The following is a 26015-nucleotide window of genomic DNA, read 5'->3' as shown; positions in this document are numbered from 1 at the left end:
CGGCCGTTGCGGGTCCCCCCAGCGCCCGGGGCTGCGCTCACGGTCTTGCCCCTCGGCCCCGGCCAGCTGCCTCCGCGGCGCCTCCTGTCGTGAGTAATGCCGGGCAGCAAGGGTTAGGGGATGCCGGTGTGAAGTCGGAAGGGACCGCAGTTTTAGGCGGTAGGGGAACCGCTCCCGTGGGTAACGTCGGAGCAGATCCCTGCGGGAAGTGTGGGGCGGAATCACCCGCTCTCGGGAAAGGCGGTCCAGACCGAGATGCTCAGTGAGTGGGGCCATCCCTTGCCAAGGAGAGAGCCGAGTGGGAGAAACTGCTGTGACGGGGGAAACCCTCGGCGGCGTCAAATTTACCTTCACTTGGGCACCTAGGGAACACCCTCCGAGCCTGTCTGCGGGGTCAGGTTCTGCGGTGGCCCGCAATCCTGCCGCGCGAACCAACCTTCCCCACGCAGGACGCAGACCCTGCCCTTTAGACCCGGATCGCGTCTCCTCAAATATTTTCAAGCCGCAACAGGTACTGCGGCTCCTCCCGCTCCCGGTCCCAGTGACTCCGAATCCAGGACCGCGTAAAGCCCGCGGCCTGGCCCGCCCCTCCCCTGCCAGGCCCTGCCCGGCCCTGCCCCCCACCTCAGAGAGCCTCGGCCCGAGCCAGAGCACCCTAGCTCCGCCCCCAATGCGCTCCGCCCCGCCTCTTAGTCGTGGGGGTGTTCCCGCCCCTACGGCCGAGACCCTGCCCCTGAGTTAAGATGCCTAGCGTCAACGATTGGGCTGAGTAGGGAGACCTCGTTTCCTAATTGGTCGTAGTGTCCCGCCGGCCTCCAGCAGAGTGGGACGACCCGGAAGTGATTCCTGGAGAGTAGGCCGCGTGCATTCCCTGGACTATTAGAGAATTTGTGCTCTTGGCCGCGGCCATGACCAAAATTAAGGCAGATCCAGACGGGCCGGAGACGCAGGTGGAAACGTGCTGCGGGGAGCGCACTTACCATGAGCTGCTGGTCAATCTGAACCCCATCGCCCAGCCCCTGGCTTCTCGGCGCCTCACGCGGAAACTCTACAAATGCATAAAGAAAGGTGCGGCGGGAGCGCGGTGGCCCGTGGGGGCGCGGGCTGCGGGACGCGGTCCCCGACTGACACTTGTATCGTTGCAGCTGTGAAGCAGAAGCAGATTCGGCGCGGGGTGAAGGAGGTTCAGAAATTTATCAACAAAGGCGAGAAAGGGTACGAACTCCCCTCCCACCGAATTTTGTATTTCTAAAGGTAACGGAGGTATCCCTACTTACTAGGTGCTCGGTAAAAGTGCTCAGACCCATATAGAAATCATCAAGAAGTCGGTAATTCCCTTCAGTACAGCTAACTGATCCATCACATCACTTACGCGGGGGAAATGGAAAAAGCCAACTCATTTACCGTGGACCCCAGCTTCATTCAGCGACTGTTTATTGTCTCTTTCAGGCACTGTGCTATGGGGAGACAAATTATTCAATCAAATCACACACAGAATTAAAACTTGATAGATGGTGAAGGAAAGGTGCAGGGTGCAGTGAGAATGACGTTATTCTGTATCACTGGCATTTCTTAGAATCTGAAATAAAATTGCCTTTTTATTCCATCTCTCTGCTCAGGCCACACAGGGATAAAGCCCCATTGCTTTCTCCCCGTAAGTGTCTTGATACATTGTAGGTGCTCAAGAGATAAAATAATGCAGCGGGATCAGGAGGCAAAAGGAAAACTATAGTGTGGATGCAGTACTTGAACCAAGAGCTCTTCCTTGTGTTTGCCCCTCACTCCCTGGAGAACAGACTTCCTTCTGTATCTTCAGGGCTCCTGAGACCCTTGCCTCAGAGCCCTGACATCTTGCTAGTTTGCAGCCCCAGCTGAGTCATCTCTGGCAAGCCTTCCTTGGTTCCTTATCACAGTCTTGGAACTGAGTCCATACTGCTTAGCTCGTCACTCAAGGCTCTTGGGTGTGGCTTGTCAGTCTCACTAATCTGTATTCCCACCTGGATTCCTGTGTCTTTTGCCATTCTGATTCTCAGCCTTAAGTGCCCTCCCTGTCCCGACCCCCTTGATGGGCTGCCTATCATTCAGCTTTATGTTCAAGTGTTGACTCCTGATTCCTTTTTTGACTCTCCAGGGACAGCTGAAATTTTACCCTTTGGTATTCTCCCATACCTCATCTGTCCCAGCACAATACCATGTGGTGGCATTCGGTGCTAAAGAAAGATCACCTCCCCAGAGGAATGCAGTCACCAAACACAAATTTTTGGACACAAGTTTGGGAGACCCACGTTAACAGTTGGCTCCTTGAGGGCAGGGGTCATTTTATCCACCTCTGTACCCTCAAGGCCCAGTCCAGAGGTGGCACTTCAAACTGAAAAAGGGAACAAGCAAACCAGAGACATTTCTCTCATTTCAGGATCATGGTTTTGGCAGGAGACACTTTGCCCATTGAGGTATATTGCCATCTCCCTGTTATGTGTGAGGACCGGAACTTGCCCTATGTCTATATCCCTTCTAAGACGGTAAGGAACACAGGAGCCCCTGGTCTTGGTCAGCACTGGAGGAGGGTTCTGGGATCAGGTTGGCCACAGCAGGCCATAATGGGAAAGAGTGTGGGCAGCTTTGGAGTAAAGACAGGCCAGTGCATTCTTGGCTCAGCTGCTTCCTGTTGAGGGATTCCAGGTAAGTTACCTCTTTGCCCTTCAGTTTTCTTATAAAATGGGAACCTCCTTCTCTGGACATACTCTTGGGAACTCTTAGTTCTGTTAGGTAGGTGCAGGGCTCAGAAGGGGTGTTAGTGACACATAGCTGTCCTTCCTCTCACATAGTAGGAGCCAGGTCTGGAACACAGGAATGGGAGGTGGCAAGGACCTGGAGAGTGTAGGCCCTACCTAAGGACAGCCTCTGCTGAGCAGGAGCCCTTTCATAGTTGCTGTGTGGGAATGCAGGCCTAGTTTGCAGAGTTGAAATGATGGCATGTTAGCTGGGTTAGGCCAGTGGGTCATGGGTTTGACTCCCTGTGCAGTCATTTCACACACAGCCCTTTCCCCTCTTCAGGACCTGGGTGCAGCTGCGGGCTCCAAGCGCCCCACCTGTGTGATAATGGTCAAGCCCCATGAGGAGTACCAGGAGGCCTATGACGAGTGCCTAGAGGAGGTGCAAGCCCTGCCCCCACCCATGTGAAGGACTTAGGCAGACCTGGCCACCTGCCCCAGCAGCTGTTGGCCTGGGCGTGGGCCGGCTGGCTGCCTTCCTGCTCTCCATGCTCATGCATCTCCCCAGTCCTGAGGCATGTATTCTTCCCAGATAGCTCCAGCAGCTATTTATGAAGGCAAAGCCATCACTGTCTCCACCAGTGCTATTTCCTGTTGCGCTTCAATGAAGACAGTTCCAAGGATGTGGTGTGGCAGAAGTAAAATGCTAAGACTAAAATGTGGTGAGTCTGTGGGTGTTTTTTTAAGTAGCAGCTACTGGTGGTGCCAAGGTATTGGTGGGCAAGAAAGAGTGGAAGCAGTCTTTTTCACCAGAGAATCTGAAGGGCTTCAGTGTTCAGTGCTAATGCCTGGCTGGGTACCAGGGCCAGCACTAGACCCAAGCTGAGAACTGACTCTGCCCACCCCCAAGCTTTCACATCCCACTTCCAAGTTGGTGGGAGCCACAGAACAAGGCAGCTGAGCCCAGAGCCTGCTGCCTGGAAGACTGCAGCCCCTATACTGGGAACAGCCCCGTTCCTCTTTTCTTCCCTCATGAGCCTTAAATGCCACTGGAAAGCTTATGCAATTTACTCACCCACATAGTAAACTTTAAATAGGGATATGAAACTAAATACAAAAGCCTAGGCCATCTCTCCTGATTGCATGACACTGGTAACCCAGGCCCTACAACATTTTAGGCTTCGGGTGCCTTCTTGTTTCAAAGGCCCAGCACAGGGACTCAGCATACAAAACCACCAAGCTTTCCCTTATAGGCTGAGTCATGTCATCCTAAATCCCCTTTACTGCTTTCTAATAGGAGGTACTAAGGCTTTATATACATGTATGTGAAAGCAGTGTGTTCCCGGGGTCTGACATTTCTCAGCAGGTTGGGTTCTCCCTGACTGGGGCTGTGGCTGCCAGGCTCCCACTGCCAGCAGCAGCCAGGCCATGCCCATTACCTATGTGCAGTGGGTAGTAAGGCAAAGGAGAAGGCCTATGAATGTATTTGCTCAGCTATAAAACATCGGCATTCAATTGCAACCCAGACTATTTACAGTGGAACATGGACACAGTTGGAAAGCTGTACAGTGGCCAGAGTGGACACAGGTGTTGGTGTGGCACTAAGAGGCTTGGCTGAGCGTAGGGATGGAAAGATGTCTGCTGCTGGCCAAGTTCTTTTGCCCCTCTTTGGTTGCCGCAAAGCCAATGGCAAATACAAGCAGAGAAGCTGAGCTGGAGTATAGAGGCCAGCATCTCCTGCCCTCACAGCCAAGGAGCCAGCTGCCCGGTGCTGGTTGGTTCATCTCCCTCCTGGGCTGGTCCGGCCCCTGCCCACACTGATACTCCTCAGCCTGCTGCTCTGAAACAAACCACAATGAACCAAAGCCAAGCACCCCCAGTGAGACAGATCAAGGCGCATGGGTGGAAAACTCCTCTTCACAAAGTTCCTTCTGGGCAAGAATCAGAATATGATACGTTTCCCATCTGCTGGGTTCTGCTCCATGGGACAGTAGGGACACTTCAGCCTGCAAAGGGAGGAAAAGCAAGAACATCTCAGGGCTGGTCAGCAGGAGTGCAAGATCAAGATGGAACAGAGCACTGGGAACTTACTTTCCTCCATTAATGAGCTTATTGAGTGCATCTCGGGAGATAACATGGCCACAGATGAGCTTGATGGGAGGGTTAGAATCTGACGTCTGCTGGCGGAGGATGGGGCACGCGAACACTGAGTGGTACCAGCACTTCATGCCTAGTTCAATCTCAATCTGGGGAGGCCAGAAGAGAACTGAGTCCCACTGCCTGTTCCATCTGTCCTTCCCAGCACCTCCTCCCTGCACCTCCCCTGGCAGGCCTCACCGGTAGCTCATCCTTGTGACTCCAGACCCCTGTACACTGCCTCTGCTCGATCACAGCCTTGATGTTCATCAGCACAGGCAGCGCCACGCAGCCAGAGGCAAAGCTGCAGAACAAAGCAGGGGCTGGAGCAGCCCAGACCAAGAACCCAGCACAGACAAAGGGACTGGCACACCCATCGGCACATGACCGGGGACAGAGTTCTGAAATGGCACATGGTCAAATGGGTCCTTGAAAATCTCTCTGGTTGCTCATCAAGTGCCACATGTGTAGTTATGTGTATCCAACTCTACAGGCATTCTAATGCCCCAAAGTTTGAGAACCTATGGCAAAGACAAAAGGGGCACATAGCTGCTCATCCAAATCACTAAAAAGGTGGTACATGACAACAGTGACCAGCTGAAACTGTAGACAGCCTGCCTGTCTACCTGGCTTTGCTGTCATAACGTACCTCTATCATTGGTTATCAGCTAGGGCACTTAGAAACAGGAGGGGCAGATTCAGATCTCATGATTTGGGCGGGAGTGGAGAGCCAACTGGCTGGAGCCTCCAGTGCTAAGTAACTACGACACACAGGGAAGTCATGCACAACAGACCATCCTGTCTGAGGGGGCCAGTGCTGTTCCCACTGCGAAAGTGTTTTGTACCCGGAGGCCATCGCACCGGGGTGAGGGATGAGATTCCACAATGGGCCTAAACAGTGCACGTGACACTATCCACTGTGGTGCGAGTGGGGCTCTGGGGCCCAGTTCACATGCCCTGTATTCCCTATAAGGCCCTTGGTAAGTTCACGTCTTGAGTCTGTTTTCTCACCTGTAAAATGAGGATAACAGTACCTCTAACTCCAAGGTGGTTGTGAAGTCATGAGAACACTCCTGCAGAGCCTTCCAAGTGAAAGCTTTCCATACCTGTTACTCAGCTGCTCTCAGATCTCCCGAAGGGAGGTGGAGGCTGACAGATGAGGCTGGGAGAAGGCTGGGCTGCAGAGGGTCTTGTTACAATCCCAGGGTGAGGTGCAGGTGACACAGGGCCCTCATCCAAGGGATCTTAGAAAATGGGAACCTTGACTCTGCCACTATCTCATGGTGACCTCAGGCCACAACTCTTCCTAATCTGTTTTTGTAACTGGAAACAAATGCTCCCTATCTGGAAGGATGAGTGAGCCCCAGTTTAGGTTTGTGAAAGCACCAAGTACCATCCCTGGCACATGGCAGGACCTCAGCCAATTACCTCCCTCCAAACCATCCCAACTGTGCCCCCCTCACCACCCTTGCCCAGGGCTGGCCATACCTGACACTCAGGGGGGACTCCACAGAGAGCCCCAGCAGGGAACAAGCATCCCTGGTAAAGGTCTCACAGATCTCGGCCCAGTGGCTGTTGTCCAGCAGGTGGCAGTAGGGCGACTTCTCCAAGCCCAGCCGCAGGTACACCAGACTGCCCATCATCACCTGGATCTCTACAGGGCAGCCAGGTGGGTGCAGGGCTCAGGACGCAGGACAGGGAGCAGGCTGAGCCCTGTGGCTTTCAGGCCCTGACCACACTTGGGACAGGTGGCAGGAGGACTGAAGTGCCCTCAGGCAAAACTGGTTTCCCCAAAAACCAAGTGGGGAGGTGGAGTCTCAGGGCTGCTTATGTGGGACAAGGCCAAGCATCACCATACGGGATCAAGTAGGGAGGTGAGGCTCAGTTCTCTTTCGTCCTTCCGACCTCAGGTTGGCTCATGTGTGTGTATGTGCCAATGCTAGCTAATCTCCCTTTTTAAAAACTTACAGGAGGTATCTAACTAGGATCTAGTAACATTGCTTGGTTCTTGTGATGTTCTTTCCTAAATAGAGTATGAATAAATATGACTGAAGCTAAAGAAGAAAGCTATTAACAGTAGGAGTGGTTAATCTGGAAGGCAAGACTCCGACTGAGTTTTGGGGATTCTAGTGTTAGAAGGAAGCTCCAGAGGGACTGAGTCCTAGGGAAGTAAGCATGGTTCTTGTAGCGGGGATAGGCTGTGCTGAGACAAAGCAGCATGAGGGCATGCATGTCATGGGCACACCCAGGCTTCATGTGCTCAGAGTAGGGGTGCAGCACATGACAGGTGTCAGGGACCAAAGGTGGTCCTGAGATGAAGTGGCAGAGGCAGGTGAGAAAGAGCCTTGAGTTTGGAATTCACCTTGCAGACAATGAGGAAGGCGTCTGAGTTCTCAGGTCAGGGAAAGGATCCCAGTAACACACAGCCACACACGCGGAGGGACTGGCAGCTCCACAACTGGGCCCAGGCTGACACCTGCCAGAGCCGTGCAGCGCCCACCCTGGCACCCTGGGCACTCACCTCGCTGGTGCAGCCGAGCAAAGGGCTGAAAGTGCCGGGCGTAGCTGAGGGCCTCCAGCTGCTTTTCAGGGCCACCTGCCAGGAGGCGGATGAAGTGCAGGCGGTGCAGCTTGAACTCCAGGGAGCTGTTGAGCTCCTGAAGGCGCTGCCTGTGGGAGGTGGCCCATCTGGGAAGAAGGGAAAAGATGAGTAGAGCTGGGGGGCACAAGGAACGGGCCCTGGCAGAGCTGGAACTGAGAGGTAGCTCCAGAAGCCTAGGTGAGCCCTGGAGACAGGGCTGGAGGCATGTCCGGCATACTGGGGCAGGTGAGGACGACAGACAAGCCCTGTCCTCCACTGGCCCACCCAAGAGCCGACTTACTCCAAAGCTGGCCCCAGGTTCTGTTCATGCAAAGCTTCCAGGATTCGATTCAACTCCAGGAATGGCTGCTTGAAGTCCAAGTCCACATTCAGGGTTGATTCCTGTGGGGATAGTGAGATCCCACCACTGGAGGACAATTTCCCCAAATCCTCTGCCCTAACATAATAAAGCCTTATCTGCCAGACCGGCTGGAGAGAGCCAGGTTGGCATGACAGCCACAGTCTCCTGCCAGCCCCCTGGCCCCTCTTACTCCAGTTCTGAGAGGCTGAGTGCTGCATGCTGGCGTCCTAGGATGCAGACCACAAACAGCACCCCAGGTATTAGAGACCCAAAAGCCTGGTGAGAAAATAATTCCTTTTTAGTCCTCAATGTCATTAAAAGGAAGGATGCTTTACTTTGACTACCAGTGTGTCTTTAACACCTGACAAAAAGGGACACTGGACTTCAACTCAGAACCTTGGCTGGCAACCAACTCCAGCAAATTAATGACTTCACTTCTCAACATGTACATTTTTAGAGCCACCTTCTATTTGCGGCAGGGGGAATGATTTCCAGAACCTAATATAAAGAAAACTATCAAGCAGAAAGCAGAACAGGTAGGCCCCAGCCCCTTCCCCAACCAGGCAATACCTGGCACAGCTCCTCGGCGATGCTGAGCATGCCCTGCTGGTACAGGTGCTCCACGATGGCCATCTGCAGGATCTGCTGCTGCTTGTCTCGTGAGTCCCACACCGCGTCAGAGACCACACCGCAAATCTCAGAGTCAAAGTTCTGACGAGGGCCAGAGACATGGTCCTGTGACTCTACACGGTACCTCTGGTGCTTGCTTTCCTGATGAGCCCTTGAGCAAGCCAGCCCCAGTGGGTCCCAGCCCCAGCGGATCCCTGCCCCAGGCCAGGGTTGCCCACATGCTCACCCTGTCGATAGCTTTGCCCACTCGGGAGACACTGCTGTGAATGTCCTTGTGGTCCAAGGCCAGTTTCTGCACTGTGTCTTTAATCTTCCGACAGCACTGGGACATTACCAGGGAGAGGGTAGCTGAGAGAGGGGTCCCCTGAAGAGCTGCAGAGAAACACTGGCAGTGAGCCAGGACACAGAAGCAGCCCTTGTCCCTACTATCTCTATGCTAAACGCCAGCCTAGGGGCTCAGGAGGCAGCCCTGATTCCCAGAGGGAGAGAACCAGCTTCTATTCCAGGTCCTTCCATTTTTTAACTGCATGACTTGGAACTGGTCATCCGGGACATCTCTCTCAGTCTTCATTTCCTCATCTGTGAAATGTGGGTCAGGTGGGCACCGTTAGTATCCTAATGTAATAAAGACTCAGCTGCCAGATTGGCTGGAGAGAGCCAGGTTTGCAGGACAGCCACACTCTCCTGCCAGCCCCCTGGCCCCTCTTACTCCTTTTCAGTTCTGGGAGGCTGAGTGCTGCATGCTGAGGATGCTGAGGTGGTAACCAGGACACACGGTGACAGATCTAAAGCCCATGCTCCTCACCACCATGCAGGGTGGCTCCTTATTGTCTTGAGTGACAGTTCGAACCACAAAGAGTTGTTCTATGTTAAAAGACTCTTATCAACCCCCAGGATACCAGGCAGACTAGGGTTTGCCAGGGAAGCTCAGGGACATTTCTGGCTCAGGACTTCAGACTTTCAGTGGTTTCCACCCCCATGGCCAGGCTGGAGCCAGACCAACTGGCAAGAGCTTGTATGGCCTAGGAAGAGAGGAGGGCAGACAGGGCATTGACCCCTTCCTCTAGCCCAGCATCTATGCCCCTTCTTTGCACTTCAGTTCAGGAAAGGAAACGTGACCCAAAAGGGCCAGGGAGGATCTAAACTTCAAGACTTGAAAGCCCTGAGAGAGATGCATTCTGCCAGGTTGCTAAAAAAACAAAATGTGAACTGGAGCTGCTGGAGCACCACAGTCATCTTGGGACCAGCGTAGATTGAGGGTAACACACGAGCACATGGATCCAGCTGGGCCTGGACATTTCATTACCTGAGTCCCTAAGTCCAGACTTCCCCACCCCTGCCAGTTTGTTCAAGCTTGTCTGAACTGGGTTTCTGCCACTTATAACTGAATGAGTCCTGACAAATACAAACATGAGACAGTGGATGGGGCAACCACCTACTTCAGGAAGACTGGGCAGAACCACATACCATTCCCGCCATCCCAAACCCAAATCTGCCACTCATTTCCTAAGTTCTGCTCCCTCCAGGTCACAGAGGGCCACACTGTGCATATACCCCAGCCACATCCCTTTAGGAAAACCAAAGCCTTTAACCTGAAATCCCTGATCTCCACCACCCAAAGACCCCACTGACCACTGACTGTTAGCCAACAAAAATGTCCATCGGAAAAGACATGGTCTCCCTGTAAACACCCAACAGCCACAACCATCTGTTAAGCAAGAGCACAGACAGGATAAATGAGTTTCAGACTCACAAGAGAAAACTGTTCTACCACACAGAGTTAGTAGATGTCGTTAACACAGGAACCCTGGGTATAAACTACAGCATGGCACAACCATTTACTGGAATGCTAAGCAGCCAGGTGTACAAATGAGGCAGAATTCTATGTACTGACACAGATCCCCAAGGTACACCATGTAAGGGAAAAAGTGAGGGGTGGGAAAGTATGCACTTTATGCTACCCTTTGTGTTTAAAAAAAAAAAGGAGGCAATAGACACACAGTTGACCCTTCAACAACCTGGGTCTCAACCGCATGGGTCCACTAACACACATTATTTTTTCAGTAAATACACTGGAAATTTTTTGGAGAGTTGTGACAATTTGAAAAAATGTTTTTTCTCAAGCTTACTTTATTATAAGATATAGTATACAATATACACAACATGCAAAATATGTGTTAACTGGCTGTTATTGGTAAGGCTTCTGGGCGACAGTAGGTATTAGTAGTTAAGTTTTTTTGGAGTCAATAGTTAAATGAGGGTTTTCAACTGCACAGGGTCAGCACTCCAACTCCCACATTGTTCAAGGATCGCCTCTACATGACACTTATGTGTGCACATAGACAGATAGATACTTTCTAGAAGAGTGCCTGAGAAACTGGAGACAGGGGTGACTTCTGGGGAGAGGCACATAGGAAATGGGAATTAGGGGTGAAAGGGAGACTCACTTTTCACTGTAAGCCTTTTGACCTTGAAGTCTTTTCCAATGTGCATTTACTTGAAAAAAAGGAAACAAACTCTACTTTGTAGATTTGTTTTTCTCAGTGGTACTAGGTATAGCAATTCTGAAAATACTTTCTTTGTATTGTAGAAATCAAGCAAATGAGAAATGTATTGATGATGTTGGAGTCAGGCTTCTCATCACTGCAGAAGAGAGATATGGCTATGGCTGGGGGAAGTCTAGGAAGAGCCCTATGATGCCAGATTGGAATTGGAATGTATCAGTAATCCATGGTCTGTACATTTAAATAAAGATAGATTAGATAGATTAGACAGATTAGATAGACAGATAGATAGATAGATGATTGATAGATGAGAGAGAGACAGATTAGATTAGATAGATAGATAGATAGATAGATAGATAGATAGATAGATAGATAGATAGATGATAGATAGATAGATAGATAGATAGATAGATAGGTAGATAGATAGATAGATAGATTGATAGATAGATCTACTAAAAGAACTAGAAACTATGACATTCCAGTAACAATCCAGATCTTGGTTTCAAAATACCACTACCCACCAAAAGAAAAGATACAATTTCCTTGCAGAAATGACTGATTCTGGGGGCTATCAATTAAAAAGATGGGCTGTGTCAAAAGGACATAGGAAAAAGAATAGTGCTGGAACAACTGGATATCCACCTGCAAAAGAATGGCATTGGACCTTACACCATATATAAAAATTAACTGAAAAGTCTAAGAGCCAAAATTACCAAATGTAATTTCCTTATAAAAAGCAGAGGTGTAAATCTTGGTTGCTTTGGATTAGGCAATGGTTTCTTAGTACCACAACAAAAGCATAAGCAACCAAGGAAAAAACCAAGGAAAAAACCAAGGAAAAAATACTTCACCAATATTAAAAACTTCTACACTTCAAAGGACATTATCAAAAAAGTGTAAAGACAACCCATATATTTGCATATCTGTATCTAGTGAAGGTCTGGACTTCAACTCAGAACCTTGGCTGGCAACGAACTCCAGCAAATTTAAATATGCCAAGCATATTTAAAGAACTCCTACAACTCAACAATGGAAAGACAAACAACCCAATTAAAAAATGAGCAAGACTTAAAGACATTTCTCTAATGAAAACACATCAATGGCCAGGAAGCACATGAAAAGATGCTCAGCACCATTAATCATGAGAAACTGGAACACTTATACTGATGGTGGGAGTATAAAATGATACAGTAACACCTGGCAAACAGTTTGCCAGTTCCTCAAAAAGTTAAATAGAGGGTTAACATATGACCCAGCACAGAAAGAAGAATGAAGCACTGATTCATGCAATAATAGGTATGAACCTTGAAAACATTATGCTAAGTGAAAGAGGCCAGATACTGTATGATTCCATTTATATGAAGTGTCCAGAATAGGTAAGTCATAGAAAATAGATTAAGTGGTTGCTGAAGCTGAGGTAGAGGGAGGAATGGAATGAATGTTACTGGTAGGATTTCCTCTGGGGGTGATGAAAATGTTCTGAATAGATGTGGTAATGATTGTACAACTCTGAAAATATACTGAAGACCACTGAATTGTATACTTTAAAAGGGTGCATTTTAATGAGAATTATAGCTCAAGTAGAAAAAAAAACATAGGAACTAAGTCAGAACTAAGACAATGTGAGCATCAAAATAAATAACAGCAGTAATGGATTATATAACCCAATGAATAAAATAAGAATTCATGAGTGCAAACTGATAATAAATAAATAAGGCATAGCTGAATGTCCTCTAATAAGTATATAAGGAATGACAGAGCAGGAAAAAAAAATTCTTCATATTGTAACCAGTTTTGTAATAATTGATTCAAGTAAGAGTCATCATTAATTGACGCTAAGAAAGAGAGATTAACTTTATGGTGGAGGAACCTGGCAGACACCATTTTAACCAAGTGATCGAAGTTCGTATCACCAATAATGGAACAAACTGACAACGTGCACTGCCTGGTATGATGCCCTGAGAATCAGATCATCACTTCTGAAGTACTGCTGCACATAAGGCAAAACCTGAATGAGGAGGAAACAGCTGACAAATCCAAATCAACAGACACTTTGCAAAACCATTAGCCTTAATGCTTCAAAAACATCAATGTCATAAGTAACAATGGTAGGTGGAGAAACTGTCCCAGATAGAAAAACTAAAGATCAGACATGAGGAACTAAATGCAGTGCTTCATCTTGGACTGGATTCTGACCTAGAGAATAAAATTCAAATGTATATGAATTTTAATTTCTTGATTTTAATGATTATACTCTCCTTATGTAAAAGAATGCCCTTGACCTAGAAAATACACTGAAGGGAGTATGATATCTACAACTTACTTTCAAATGGTTAGAAAGTAGTAAAAACATGCAAGAGAACTAATAAAGCAAATAATGGCAACAATCAGTCAGCAGTTGGTGAATCTGGGTAAGGAGTACATATGAGTTTTTTATACTATTCTTGGAAATTTTCTGTAAATTTAAAACTATCTTAAAATGTCTTAAAAATTCAGAATAGAAAAAGCAAATTGAAAGCACAATGTCTGAAAATATTCTCCTGTAAATTAATAACTTCTGTTGGGCCTTTTGAACTAGCTCAGAAAGACTTCCATCATCTCCCTTCATGGAGGCCTAGGGATCCATGTACTGATGTCCTAACCATCATCCCTCCAGAACCCTGTCACCAAGCAGTTCCCCAGGCCCACACGGGGCTCTCGTTGGGGACAACCACCTGCGCCAGCCAGCTCAGCCCGCAGCTGGCCCACGTAGTGCAGCAGCTCCTCCAGGCTCTGCTCGCAGTGCTGCCCGTAGGTCAGGAACTTCTGCAGGACCTTGTCCACCTCTCTCTCCACACTCGCACACTGCTCCATGGCGGCTTCTGCCTGTGGCGGGGGAAGGAGGTCCACTGTCAGGCCCCACCAGGGTCAGGGCAGGGCATAGCGGAGAGGGCGCCCAAATCCCTTCACCTACCCACACCATGTATCAATGCTCAGAAATCCCCAGCTTACTGTTACTGACCACAGATCCCATCACCCCAGCCAGTAGGGGGTGCAGGCAGGCTTGAGGACAGGCAAATTTTGAATCATGGTGAGAAAATTACTGTTTTCACCTCTTTTCATTCTATAATCCTTGTTCATCTCTTTTTTAATCAGAAACTACAGAAAAGAGAGGAGGCCTTGCAGAGCCCTTGGCAGGCAATCCTGTCTAACTAGAAATCCAAACATGCAAGAGATGGAAGTGATGAAGGCAATCCCTGAATGGCTGATATTTGGAAACGCAGCCTAAGGAGCAACAGACAATCATGTTGGCCTGATTGGCCCTGCCCACAGCTCTAGCCTCAGTCTCCCAGGCCACTGGCCCACAGATGCCAGCTGGTGTCCAGCCGGCCAGAACCTTGCTCCTTCACAGCTCCAGGTCCTGATGTATGGTGCTTCCTCTCCATCACCTCTCACCTCAGCTGCCTGAGAAGCTGGCTCATCCTTTCCAGGTCAGCTCAGAGGTCATCTCTGTCAGCAGCAGTCCCTAGCCTGCTCCCACCTGGCTCCCTCAATTCTCACTGGGCTCCCTTCTTTTTCAGTTTTGATCACTGGGTGATCTGTTTGAGGGCCTGCCTCCCCAACTGGATTAAAATACCTCTTGTAACAACCTTCCCTCCTGGTGAAAGACTGACAGCAAAGTGACATTTCTTGTCCCACCCTGCCTACCACTGAGGTTCTCTTCCTCCTAAGTCCCTTCCATCTTGGGCTGCTGCTCCCATCCATTGCAGAGCAGGCTTTGACACTGAACACAAGGACAATCCTCAACATGTTGGTGACAGAGCTTCCTCCCCATCCTTCCATCTAAGGACCTGAGATGAGAAGGCTCTCTCAAATGCCCAGATCCAGCCGGAAGCCCATCCTCTGCACATGGGAACAGAGTAACACCACAAGGAGAATCCTGTGCCCAAGGTGCCCATGGGTGGGGGGCAGGTAGGAGCTTCACCTTCATCAGCCTTCCCATTCCCACCCCACTAGCATCATCAGCCCTAGCCTCATCTGGGCCCAGCCTGCCCTCCTTTCTGGACAGGCAACAAGTAATGGGGAAAAGGCACCCAGGGCCTTGAGATGTATTTACATCCACTCCCCTTACAGTTGATGCTATCACACTAGAATTTATAATCATGGTTTCTAGAAGATATGCCCTCCTCTCATGCCCCCTGAGCAAATACCCTATAACTGGATATGAGTCATTATGAGTGAAATATAAGTGACTCTTGTCTGAAATAATCATAGGAGCTTATGTGCCAGGAACTGGTCTAATGACTGCATGCATTAACTAATTTATTTCATTCTTACAGAAACACTATGAGGTAGGTACAATTATTAGACCCACTTTATAAGGTGAAAATGAGACACAGAAATATTAAATAAGTCACCCAAGTTCACACAGCTGGGAAGTGGAGAACCTGGGAACTAAAGCCAGACAGTCTGGCTCTACAGCCCTTCTCTGAAGGACTTTGCATCCCAGTAGTGTTTGGACCAGCCTAACAGGCCACCATGTCACCAGGAAGGAAAAGCAGCCAATACCTATGTTTGGAATGAGTGTACAGTAACAATTAGTGATAACAAGAAACAGGAAATTAACTACAGGACCTGTGAGATGATCAACTAGGAAAGATGGCAGCACAAAACATTTGCCAAGAGTGTCTGGAAACCTGAATCACAATTTACCAAAATTACAGTTCAAGAAAGGTCAGGGCCTTATCCAGATCAAACAGTCTAGCCCTGTCAGACAGCAACTGATACCAGGATTATCAAAGGGAAGACCAAGTTGGCATCTTGAAATTGCATTAAAAAGCTGAGGAAGGAGATGGGTACAAGGATTTTCCCCCAAGCATAGTGTGCTGTGGCAGGGGCTGGGAGATGATCTAGGGCCCTCATCACTGGGGGGAACTGCCAAGACAATAAAGTTAAATGGGGGGGATGCAGGAATTGAAACCTGGGTGGCATTTAGAAACCATGTTCCAGCTGTAGCTACATCACTAATATTCCAAAATACAGTAGTGCAGGGGAAAAAACAAACAAAATGAACTCCAAGCAGAGTACCACTTATGTCAATTAAGAATAAATGTACACTTGGGGAAATGACAGCCTCTTCAACAACTGGTGTTGGCAAAACTGGACAGCTACATGCAAGACAATGAAACTGGATTATTGTCCAACCCCATACACGAAAGTAAACTAAAAATGGATCAAAGACCTGAATGTAAGTCATGAAACCATAAAACTCTTAGAAGAAAACATAGGAAAAAAATCTCTTGAATATAAACATGAGCAACTTTTTCCTGAATGCATCTCCTCGAGCAAGGGAAACAAAATAAAAAATGAACAAGTTGCACTACATAAAGCTAAAAAGCTTCTGTACAGCAATGGACACCATCAGGAGAACAAAAAGGCATCCTACAGTACGGGAGAATATATTTCTAAATGAATATCCCACAAGGGGTTAACAAAACATAAAGAACTCACATGCCTCAACTCCCAAAAAGCAAATAACCCTATTAAAAAACGGGCAGAGGATATGAACAGATATTTCTCCAAAGAAGAAATTCACATGGCCAACAGGCACATGAAAAGATGCTTCACACTGCTAATCATCAGCGAAATGCAAATTAAAACCACAATGAGATATCACCTCACACCAATTAGGATGGTCAACATTGAAAACACTAGGAACAACAAATGCTGGCGAGGATATGGAGAAAGGGGAACCCTCCTACACTACCGGTGGGGATCTAAACTAGTTCAACCATTGTGGAAAGCAATATGGAGGCTCCTCAAAAAACTCAAAATAGAAATACCATTTGACCCAGGAATTCCACTCCTAGGAATTTACCCTAAGAGTGCAGGATCCCAGTTTCAAAAAGACATATACACCCCTATGTTTATTGCAGCACTATTCACAATAGCCAAGAAATGGAAGCAACCTAAGTGCCCATCAGTAGATGAATGGATAAAGAAGATGTGGTACATATACACATGGAATATTACTCAGCCATAAGAAAATAACAGATCCTACCATCTGCAACAACATGGATGGAGCCAGAGTGTATTATGCTCAGTGAAATAAGCCAGGCGGAGAAAGACAAGTATCATATGATTTCACTCATCTGTGGAATATAAGAACAAAGAAAAAGCTGAAGGAACAAAACAGCAGCAGATTCACAGAACCCAAGAATGGACTAACAGTTACCAAAGGGAAAGGGACTGGGGAGGATGGGTGGGAAGGGAGGGATAAGGGGAAAAAGGGGCATTATGATTAGCACACATAATGTAGGGGGTAGACACGGGGAAGGCAGTATAGCACAGAGAAGAGAGGTAGTGATTCTGTAGCATCTTATTATGCTAATGGACAGTGACTGTACTGGGGTATGAGGTGGAACTTGAGAATGGGGGGAATCTAGTAACCACAATGTTGCTCGTGATTGTACATTAATGATAAAAAAAAAAAAGTTGGACATTTGGTGGAGGATGTCAATAATGGAGGAAGCTATGCATGTTTAAAAATAATAAAAAAATAAAAGACAGAAAAAAAAATACATGTATACAACCAAGGACACATGCAAATAAAAGGATACACCAAACACATCACAGTGGTTTCCTCTGGTGGGGGTAGAACGGAGAAACCAGGTTAAAACAGAACATATGAATAAATACAAAGGAGGAAAAAGCCCTGGGTAGACTGATTCAATGTACACTTACCTGAGAAGTGTGACTAACTCAACAAATTTAAAGACAAATGAGCTGGGAAAATATAACTGCTTGCAGGTACTCCATCCAAAAAACCCAGGAGGCTATTCAGTCTGTTCAGGGTGAGCCATCTGCCCAAATCACAGTCGGTCACAAGGCACAAGGATGGATGAGTATGAGAGCTTGTCTTTGACAAACCATAATTAATCTAATGGTATTTCAAGTCCACTGTCCTAAGCCTTCCTCCCCAAGGTCTCACATGTACAGAAATTATCCACCAGGGTGATCCCTCCAAAGAAACACATCAGATTCTGTCACCCCATGGCTCAACACTGCCATGGCTTGACAGACAAACCCTTTGTAATTGTATATTCTCTTTCTTTGCACAAGCTGTTCCTAGGTCCAGGGTGCCCTCACACTTCTCTGCATGGAGAATACAAGATACAGTTTAATCATCAGCTTCCCACCAGGCCCTCAATGAAATCTCCTTGCCTCCTCCTCTCTTCACAAACCTCGGTGGAGGATGCCCATACCACACTTATCTGAGCCTCTGCATGGTGACACAGTGAATGCTGTTCACACGTCTGTCTCCCCCAACACACTGTGAGCTGTTCAGGAGTCCAGAGTCCTCTCTGCTCCCTCCATGCCCAGCCCAGGGTCTGGTCCACAGTGAGTGTTCAGTGAACATTTGCTCATTAAACAGCATGTCCATGTCCTACTTTCTAATCCTTGGGAATAGGGGGCCTGAGCTCAAACCTGCCAGGGCGGGCAGGAAGAAAAATTAAATCCTCACTAAGGCATGCACAGGGAATTTGTCCCGTCTTCAGCATCCTGAAACAGAGGGGCCCCTTCTGGGGCAATGGAGTAGAAGGGAACTTTGTGCAAATCATAGAAAGGTCCCTTTTGCCTGACGCAGAATTAGATAGCCTCCACTGACCCAACTCTTAGACTTCTGCACCCCCCCCATTCACCTTATACGCCATTCCTCTGCTTAAAACCCAATAAATTCCCATCCTACTTAGAACAAAATCCACCCTCTTATTTACCACCTACAAAGCTCTATTTGAGTTGACTCCCAATCACCTCTGACCTCATCTCCTACCATTCTCCCCTCACTTGCCATACTCCAACTACATTCACCAGCCTTCTTTCCATTCCTTGACTACATTGAGTTTATTTCTGCCTCAGGGCCTTTGCACCGGCTGTTCCCTCTGCCTGAAACACTCTTCCCCAAGACTTTCCCATGGCTACCTCATCAGGGTCTCAGTGCTAACGTCAGCTCTTCAGAGATGCTCTCCTAGACCACATCATCTAATGCTGACCTCACTGCCCCAGCCCCACACTAGTCAGCTATCATATCACGTTGTTCCTCTTCACTGCACATCTCTATTTGAAGTTTCAAATCTTTCTTCTGTCGTTAATCAAAACTGGAGAAAGGAAAAGGTCCACCGTGTCCTCTGTACTGCAGCCCCTACTGGGAGTTTCACCTGCATTACCTGCATAACGCGCAAAGGACCAGCAAACCCCTACCCATCCTTCCAAAGTCCCTGCTCGTATGCTCTGCCGGACCCCCTCGTACGAACCTAGTTACCTCCGACCGTGGGGGTCGCACTAGGATGGGACGTCTGAGTTCAAGCGACTCCTCGGGTAAAGGCAGCCCCTCGAGTGCCCTGCTAGTCCGTGGGGCTCCAGCTCCCCGCCCGGGTCCGACGACTGCGGAGGGAGCAAGCCCGAAGGCGGCCCGGTGCGAGCACCTGGCCGGGAGCTTCCGGAAAAGCCCCGGGGCCCGGGAGGGGGCGCAGCCACCGCCCACCGCGCCCTTTCCGCCGGCAACTGCGCCCCGCCCTTGGCTCGCACCTCTCGGCCCGGAAGCCCGCTGGCTCCCACTTGGTCCCGTAGCCCCGGCCTGGCTTCCGGCGCTGTAGTCATCGGAACCGGAAGCTACGGCCGTCGGTCCGCACATCCGGATTCGCCCACTCGCGGCTTCGCGGGGGGGGGGGGTGGCCGTTCCAAGAGCGCGCAGCTCGGTCACGGAGCCTCCCCTCCCGCCCACCTAGAGTGTACTAGCCCGCAGGAGTCGGGTGGCCACTCCTCTGGCGCTCGGGAGTTTGAACCAAGGCTTCTTCCCGTGCGGGAGGCCGCAGGCCAGGCGGCGACTGTCCCGTCTGCGGGAAGGAGTCAGACCCACCCACCTGCGGGCGGGCGGGGACCCGCGGGGCTGGCAGGCAGGACTTTCCCCCAGGAAGCGGGAAACCACTCCTGGCCGGGCGGCCGGACGCCCCTAGGTCCGGCAGACGCAGCCGCGCGCTCATAAGCTCTAAGCCAGGAAGTCTCTGTCTCTCCCGCTACCCATCCTTATTCACACTAAAGACAGTACAGAACAGCACAATACTAGTAATGGATCAACAATTTTAAGCTTGTCTGCGTTGCCTCCTGGTGCTTGTACCTCCAGGGGGAAAATCCCGAAGCAAATCAGTCAAAGGGAATATGGGTAAAATTGTAACATTTCCAGAATATCTCGCCTGGCTTTAGTGTATTTGCATATCCTCAGGGGTGGAGAGAAGTTCATCAACAAGTCAGTGAGTAATTACCTGGGGAACGGAGGACGTGTCTGAACCTGAGAGTTTAAGGGTAAGGGCTTGCTGGCGGGCTGGCTGGCTTGCTTCTTCCGGAGCAGAGAGAGACGGCCCTGGACTGCAGTTTGTAAGCAATGAACAGGTTTTAAATTTTATTTCTCCCTTTGACTAATTTAGGTTTTTAGAGGTATTTTGCCCCGGTATTTCCTCTCCCCGAACTTACAGGGAGAAATAAACTTTATGAAACCCGTTTATTTCTTACAAACAGCCCACTTCTGCTCTCCTGTGTCTCTCGAGACCTGGCTGCCAATAACCCCTCGCCCAATCTCTCAGGTCCAGATAAGCCCTCCTAGCCTGTGTTATAACCTATTGATATGCAGATGTACTACTCCTCCTCACCCCCTGGAAACACCTGTTGTATGGAGGTGCACTAAAGCCAGGCAAGAGATTCTAGAAATATTGCAATTTACCCACAACCTACCCCTTCAGAAATCTCGCTCCACAATCTACTCGTTCCCCAACTTCCCCAATGCCCCTGTGCGAGAAAACTGGAGCACTGTAACCAGACTAATAACCAGACTAATAACAAAAATCATGATAATCCTCAAGCTAGAGGATTTAGCTAGGTTCAAAGTCCTATGCGTAGCTCACCCATTCTACAGGTAGCCAGTAGCTGAACAGATAAGGAGTTCAGAGCAATCATTAACGTGGCAGCTGCAGCCAGGGGGAGCATCCAGGCCACAGGGACTGTAGAAGAAAATAACCTTAAGGGCAATTAGATACATGTTTTAATGACACCAGCATAGGCAAATCTTGTCCATCAGGTAGGATACATGCAAGAGAGTGGTCCTGTGATAAAACAGTGGCAGGAATGGGATCTCGTCTTGGTCTATTCTATTAGACATTCACCCCTTTCCCCATGGGAGTTACAGATGAGTCAATATATAAGGCTACAGGAGGTATATGCACTGGTCATAAGATAAAACAAAACTCCCCTGTAAGATGCTCTTACCTACCGGACGTTTCAGTACACTACCATGATCTTTGGGGGCCACTCTGCTGTGATTCCAGGAACACACACAAGGCTAGCTTCCAGGCCTTTCCACCAAGGTACCAAGGGCCAGCCATCACTGGTCCATGTGTCAAAATGTTCAAGGCCATGTCCACACAACAGTGTCTCCAGGGTTTAATGCAGTTAGGGCTGGGAGCAGGATGTTGCTCCAGTAGCCATATTCTGGCTTCAATAACTCCTCTTTGGTTTGCACATTCAGTTGTATAGTAGAGACAGCAAGGTGTGTGAGCATATCCACAGGGCTCGAGGCTCCTTTTCGGGGCTTCTCATTCCAACGTCCTGGCACTCTCCATAAGTGAAGTGACTAGCCCAGTAGACTATTCGTGTCCGACTTTAGGCCAGATTTCAACGAACCATTGTACCTCTCTACCATGCCTGCCCTGGCAGGATTATATAGTACATGAAACTTCCACTTTATCCATAATTGCTGCACCCATTCTTGCAATGCATGTCTGTTAGTCAGGAACATAGATATGAGTGGGGTGGAGAGAGAATTAGGGCCAATAAAGCCCACTACAAGGTACTCAAAGCATTAACCAGTTAAAACTAGAAAGCCAGAAAAGATTCACAGAGTTAATCAGCTAATCAGTTAACGCTCAAAAGGCCAGGAACAACTTGACCTGGAATGTTTGAATATTCCCCAGATAAAGGAGAGTATCTCAGGATAGCCCATGTCTTTATTGTATTAATTATGCAGGCCCAGCTTATTTTTTAACTTAACCTGTATGCTGTTTTTCCTCCTTCAGCCCTAATCAAGTAATCTGCAACCTGGGCAATTAATTTAGCAAACAGACCCAGCCATAAAAAACATAGTAAAAGGCAGAAAGGATTCCATCTTAAAGATAAGATTGTATTTTAAAACCCAGGAAGTTAGGAAGATTCTAAACTTACTGATTAGCAGACAACTCAACCCACCTTGGGTGTCAGACAGCGTCTTGTTTGATATGCTCCCATACCAAGAAGCCAGTATCTCAGGGAGAAAGCAGAGCAGTAAATTTATTGTGTTAAGTTAATTTTAAATATTTGGGGACTACTTAACAAGTCTACACACCCAGCCCTTTATCACGTTACTGAAAAATCCTTAAAAGGGGGAACCCTCAACTTTTCAAGCATCCTCTCTCTGAGGTTACCCGCACTTTGTAAGAGCGTAATTTTAATATTTTCCCGATCTTTCAGGATGCCTCTTCTCTGGGGTAGCCAACACTCCCCATTTTCTGAGTGAGCGCCTTTTTGCCTTAAATGAACTTCTCACTACTCAACTTAACCATTTTGTCTCTGTGCTTTTCCATTAGTAAGTGTCTGTTACTTTTTGTTTTCATTCTAATCCTCCAGATTTCACCTCAGACTTTCACTGTCTCTCTGCTAACTCAGACAAGTAGGGAGAGGACGCTGAGAGCTCAGATCCGGCTTGCAAATTGCTGTCACCTAGGTGACCGAATGAAACTTCAGCTTATAGTCATGCTCATTAGTAGCCCACCTGAAAGTCTCCTTTCTTTGCCTATAGGAAGTTCACAGAACATAACCTCACTAAACCAGTGCTCTGCAGTTCCCCCAAATCCTGGGGTGGTAGGGACTCAGTTCCCATGTGGTGCAGATCCAAGTGGACACTGGCTTAAAGAATTAGCAGGGGATGTATCCCATGCTGAGTAGCAGTTCAGTGAATTTCCTTTATTATTCTGTTCTGTCATTCCCTAACACTCTTGCTTCAATGAATTACTTCCTCACCTTGTACTCTGACTTCCCTGCATCTCTGAACTGACCTCCCCAACATGTCCAGTAAAGTGGGTAACTTAATCTTTCTCAATCACCTGTGGCCATCCATAGGCTGCAAAGAGATGCTCTAGGGCCACGGTCACTCAATAGTGTCTCCAGGGTTTAATGCAGTTAGGGCTGGGAGCAGGATGTTGCTCTAGTAGGCATATCCTGGCTTCAGTAACTCCTCTTGGTGGTTTGCTGATCTCTATGACATGCAGGAAAAGCAACCAGCAGTCCAGTAGCTGTGCCCACAAAAGTCATGGCATACCAATATATTCCTGATATGGGCAGAGTCCCAATATAGTTTGTCTCCAACCTGACAAGGGGTATCAGCCCCTTTACTATTGTCCCATGTTGCTGCAGGACTTGGTGTAAGTCCCTTTTAGAGCACACCTTCTGGGCTCTGCTGACTTCTTTAAAGGTCAATGGCAAACCCCACCAATAGACTACAGCCCACAGTGTCTTTTGCCCTGTGTGCAATGAACACTGATGTAACCATTGGGCTACATCAGAGGCAGGCTTTCTTCTAGCCAACACACCTGAGCCAGTGTGTCTGCTTCATCATTCCCTGGAGATGCCAAGGGCAAACGACCAGTCAAAAGATCTACGATAACTGTCTCAGTCTGACCAGAGGCCTATAGGTCTTGCCACAACTCTTGTCCCCAAAGGGGCCAGTGACCAACCATCCAGTTGGCATGATACCATGTTGGTAACCACAGGGTCAAGCCCTGACAGAAGGCCCAGCTGTCAATGCAAACAACTATAGAGGAGAGCTCCTGGGTGATCCGAACCCACAACTCAGCCCATTGACTGCTCTTCTCCTCTCCATCCTCTGTCCATGTTGTCTCAGTCTTAGGATGATGAAAAGCCACAGCTCTCCACTTCGGAGGCTGCCCATGACTGGAGCTGTCTGTATACCAAGCATCTTCAGGTATAGGGGCTTTTCCCTCCTGATAAGGATTCTTGGCTACCAATGGCTCAAAAGCAAGTTCTTTCTGCTTTTCACTGGTATAGGTCACTGGTCCCAGTAAGTACTGAAGTTCTCCACTTAAGGGTTTGGTAGACAGGGTGCTGTGCTGCTTTAAAGATGTGCCCCATTTGACCAGTGTAGGTGTTTGTGCCACACCACTCCATGGCCCTTGGGTCCAGTCTTGCATCCACCTCACAATGGGATAGGTGGTTACTACCTTAGTCGGAGCTGTTCCAGTGATGGGCTCTGTAGCCAGCAAGGCATGGTACACAGCATCCAGCTGCTTCTCTATCAAGGTGAACCAGACCTCTGCTCCTTTCCACAGTTATGACCAGAATCCAATAGGTTGGTGTGTCTGTTCAAGCTGCTGCCAAAGACCCCATCCATAATGATCTTCAGTTACATGAGCATCTAGTTCACAGGGCCTTGATGAGTCCATTACACTCAAGGCCTGTATGGACTTGACTGCCCACTTAGCAGTAGTGAAACCAGCTGCACATGTTTCATCCCAGTCCCACATGATGCCTTTTTGTACCAACCAGTATAAGGGCTACAGAATTTGTGCCAACTGTGGGAAAAACACTCTCCAGTCACCCAAAAGACCTAAAAACTCTTATAATACTGCCACAGTGGTAAGGGTAGGGATCCTGGACCTTGTATATGAGTGCTTCAGGAATAACTTTAGTTTTACCTGACCAGACAGCCCACAAGAATTTTACAGACAAACCAGGTCCCTGAACCGTGGTGTTGTTCACAGCTCATCCTTTCTCCTGTAGATGTTGCAACAGTCTAGGAACTGCCCCTTCTAAATCTGCAAGAGACTCAGACATGAGCATGATATCATCAATGCTGTGATACAGTTGCACCATTTGCAGTTTCTTCCACGTGGTCAAGTCCTGGGCAACAAGTCCATGACAAACGGTGGGACTGTGGTAGTATCCCTGTAGAAGGACAATGAATGTCCACTGCCGGCCTTCCCACATGAAGGCAAACTTTTCCTGACTTTCTTGTGCTATGTCAATAGAGAAGAAAGCATTAGGAAGGTTCCACAACATAATGATACATTCCTAGTTCATGACTTAGTGTGTCCATAATGGCTGCTATAGAGGGGACAGCAGCCTGCAAAGGGGGCATGACTTTATCCAATTCCCTGTAGTCCACGATCATACACCAGGAGCTGTCTGGCTTTTTTATTGACCGCACTGAGGAATTAAAAGGACTATGAGGGGTCTTTATGATGCTCACCTTTTCCAACTCCTGTAGAGTTTCTCCAATTTCCTTGTGCCCCCCCAGGAAATTTATACTAACTTAGTATTTTTCACCACCGAGGTACAGGCAGAGCTACAGGTGGGTGCTTAGCATGTCCCCTCAGAGCTGCCTTTACCATATGTATCCTCAGTCTGAACTCACCTGCAGTGGTCTATAACCACAGACCCTGCAGGATATCTACCCCCCCAAATATATTCAGGGATGGGAGAAATGTACACAGTATACTTCTTTGGGGGTAAACGCCCTATCCCTAATGGGATTTGGGCTTTCTTAACTCCAATTGCCCTACCCCATAGTCGTCTATCACAGCAGGGGTCCCAGGAAAATGCTCAGGGTTGCCATTAATCAAAGAACACTCAGCTCCTATGTCCACCAGTGCCAGGACACATTGTACATTCACAGGGGACCAATGAATTGGTAATTCTACATGTGGCATCTGGTCCCCACCATGTCCCCCAGGGTGGGGACTTTGACCCCCCCTCGGTTGAACCATGATACCCAATCATCCTCCTGTGGGAGTGAGGGCTCAGGTAAATCCTGAGTACTGTCTCCCCTGAAGTTTTGCAGGGACACGGGCCAGGCATGAGGCCTTGACTCAGGTTTCCATGTCCTGGACCTCAGTGGGCTGGAACTGCTGCTCTGGCTTTAATTGGTGTCATAGTTCTAACAATATTGTATTATGCTGCTGATCAAGTTTTTCTTTCACTACCCCAGCCTTTACCAAACCAACCCACATCTG

The 26015-nt window shown here is 48.4% G+C and overlaps 2 protein-coding genes across 5 annotated transcripts; one reads left to right on the top strand and one right to left on the bottom strand.

The window, feature by feature from the left end:
• Window positions 1-820: 820 nt before the first annotated feature.
• Window positions 821-3429, top strand: NHP2 (NHP2 ribonucleoprotein). 2 transcript variants are annotated; one of them, XM_037017235.2, is made up of 4 exons: window positions 829-1068; window positions 1146-1215; window positions 2414-2519; window positions 3055-3429. In XM_037017235.2, exons 1-4 carry the CDS (start codon window positions 909-911, stop codon window positions 3178-3180), a joined length of 462 nt encoding a protein of 153 aa, XP_036873130.1. In that variant the 5' UTR covers window positions 829-908; the 3' UTR covers window positions 3181-3429. The 2 variants fall into 2 exon arrangements, with proteins under 2 accessions (XP_073077206.1, XP_036873130.1); XM_073221105.1 differs by lacking the exon at window positions 2414-2519 and having other exon boundaries at window positions 821-1068.
• A 751-nt stretch (window positions 3430-4180) lies between these two features.
• On the bottom strand, window positions 4181-19648 carry RMND5B (required for meiotic nuclear division 5 homolog B). Of its 3 annotated transcripts, none has more exons than XM_017672523.3 (10): window positions 19492-19648; window positions 13638-13788; window positions 8646-8791; window positions 8360-8500; window positions 7730-7830; window positions 7369-7535; window positions 6336-6501; window positions 5049-5151; window positions 4803-4957; window positions 4181-4717 (listed from the first exon to the last, which is right to left on the bottom strand). In XM_017672523.3, the coding sequence occupies exons 1-10, from the start codon at window positions 19561-19563 to the stop codon at window positions 4654-4656; spliced, it is 1266 nt and encodes a 421-aa protein (XP_017528012.1). In that variant the 5' UTR covers window positions 19564-19648; the 3' UTR covers window positions 4181-4653. The 3 variants fall into 3 exon arrangements, with proteins under 3 accessions (XP_017528012.1, XP_017528011.1, XP_036873129.1); XM_017672522.3 differs by having other exon boundaries at window positions 19226-19575; XM_037017234.2 differs by lacking the exon at window positions 19492-19648 and adding an exon at window positions 19218-19357.
• Window positions 19649-26015: the final 6367 nt, after the last annotated feature.

The sequence above is a fragment of the Manis javanica genome, chromosome 14 (genome assembly GCF_040802235.1).
Source record: "Manis javanica isolate MJ-LG chromosome 14, MJ_LKY, whole genome shotgun sequence".
Taxonomy (NCBI): Eukaryota; Metazoa; Chordata; class Mammalia; order Pholidota; family Manidae; genus Manis; species Manis javanica.
This window is presented reverse-complemented; position numbering and strand designations above follow the sequence as displayed.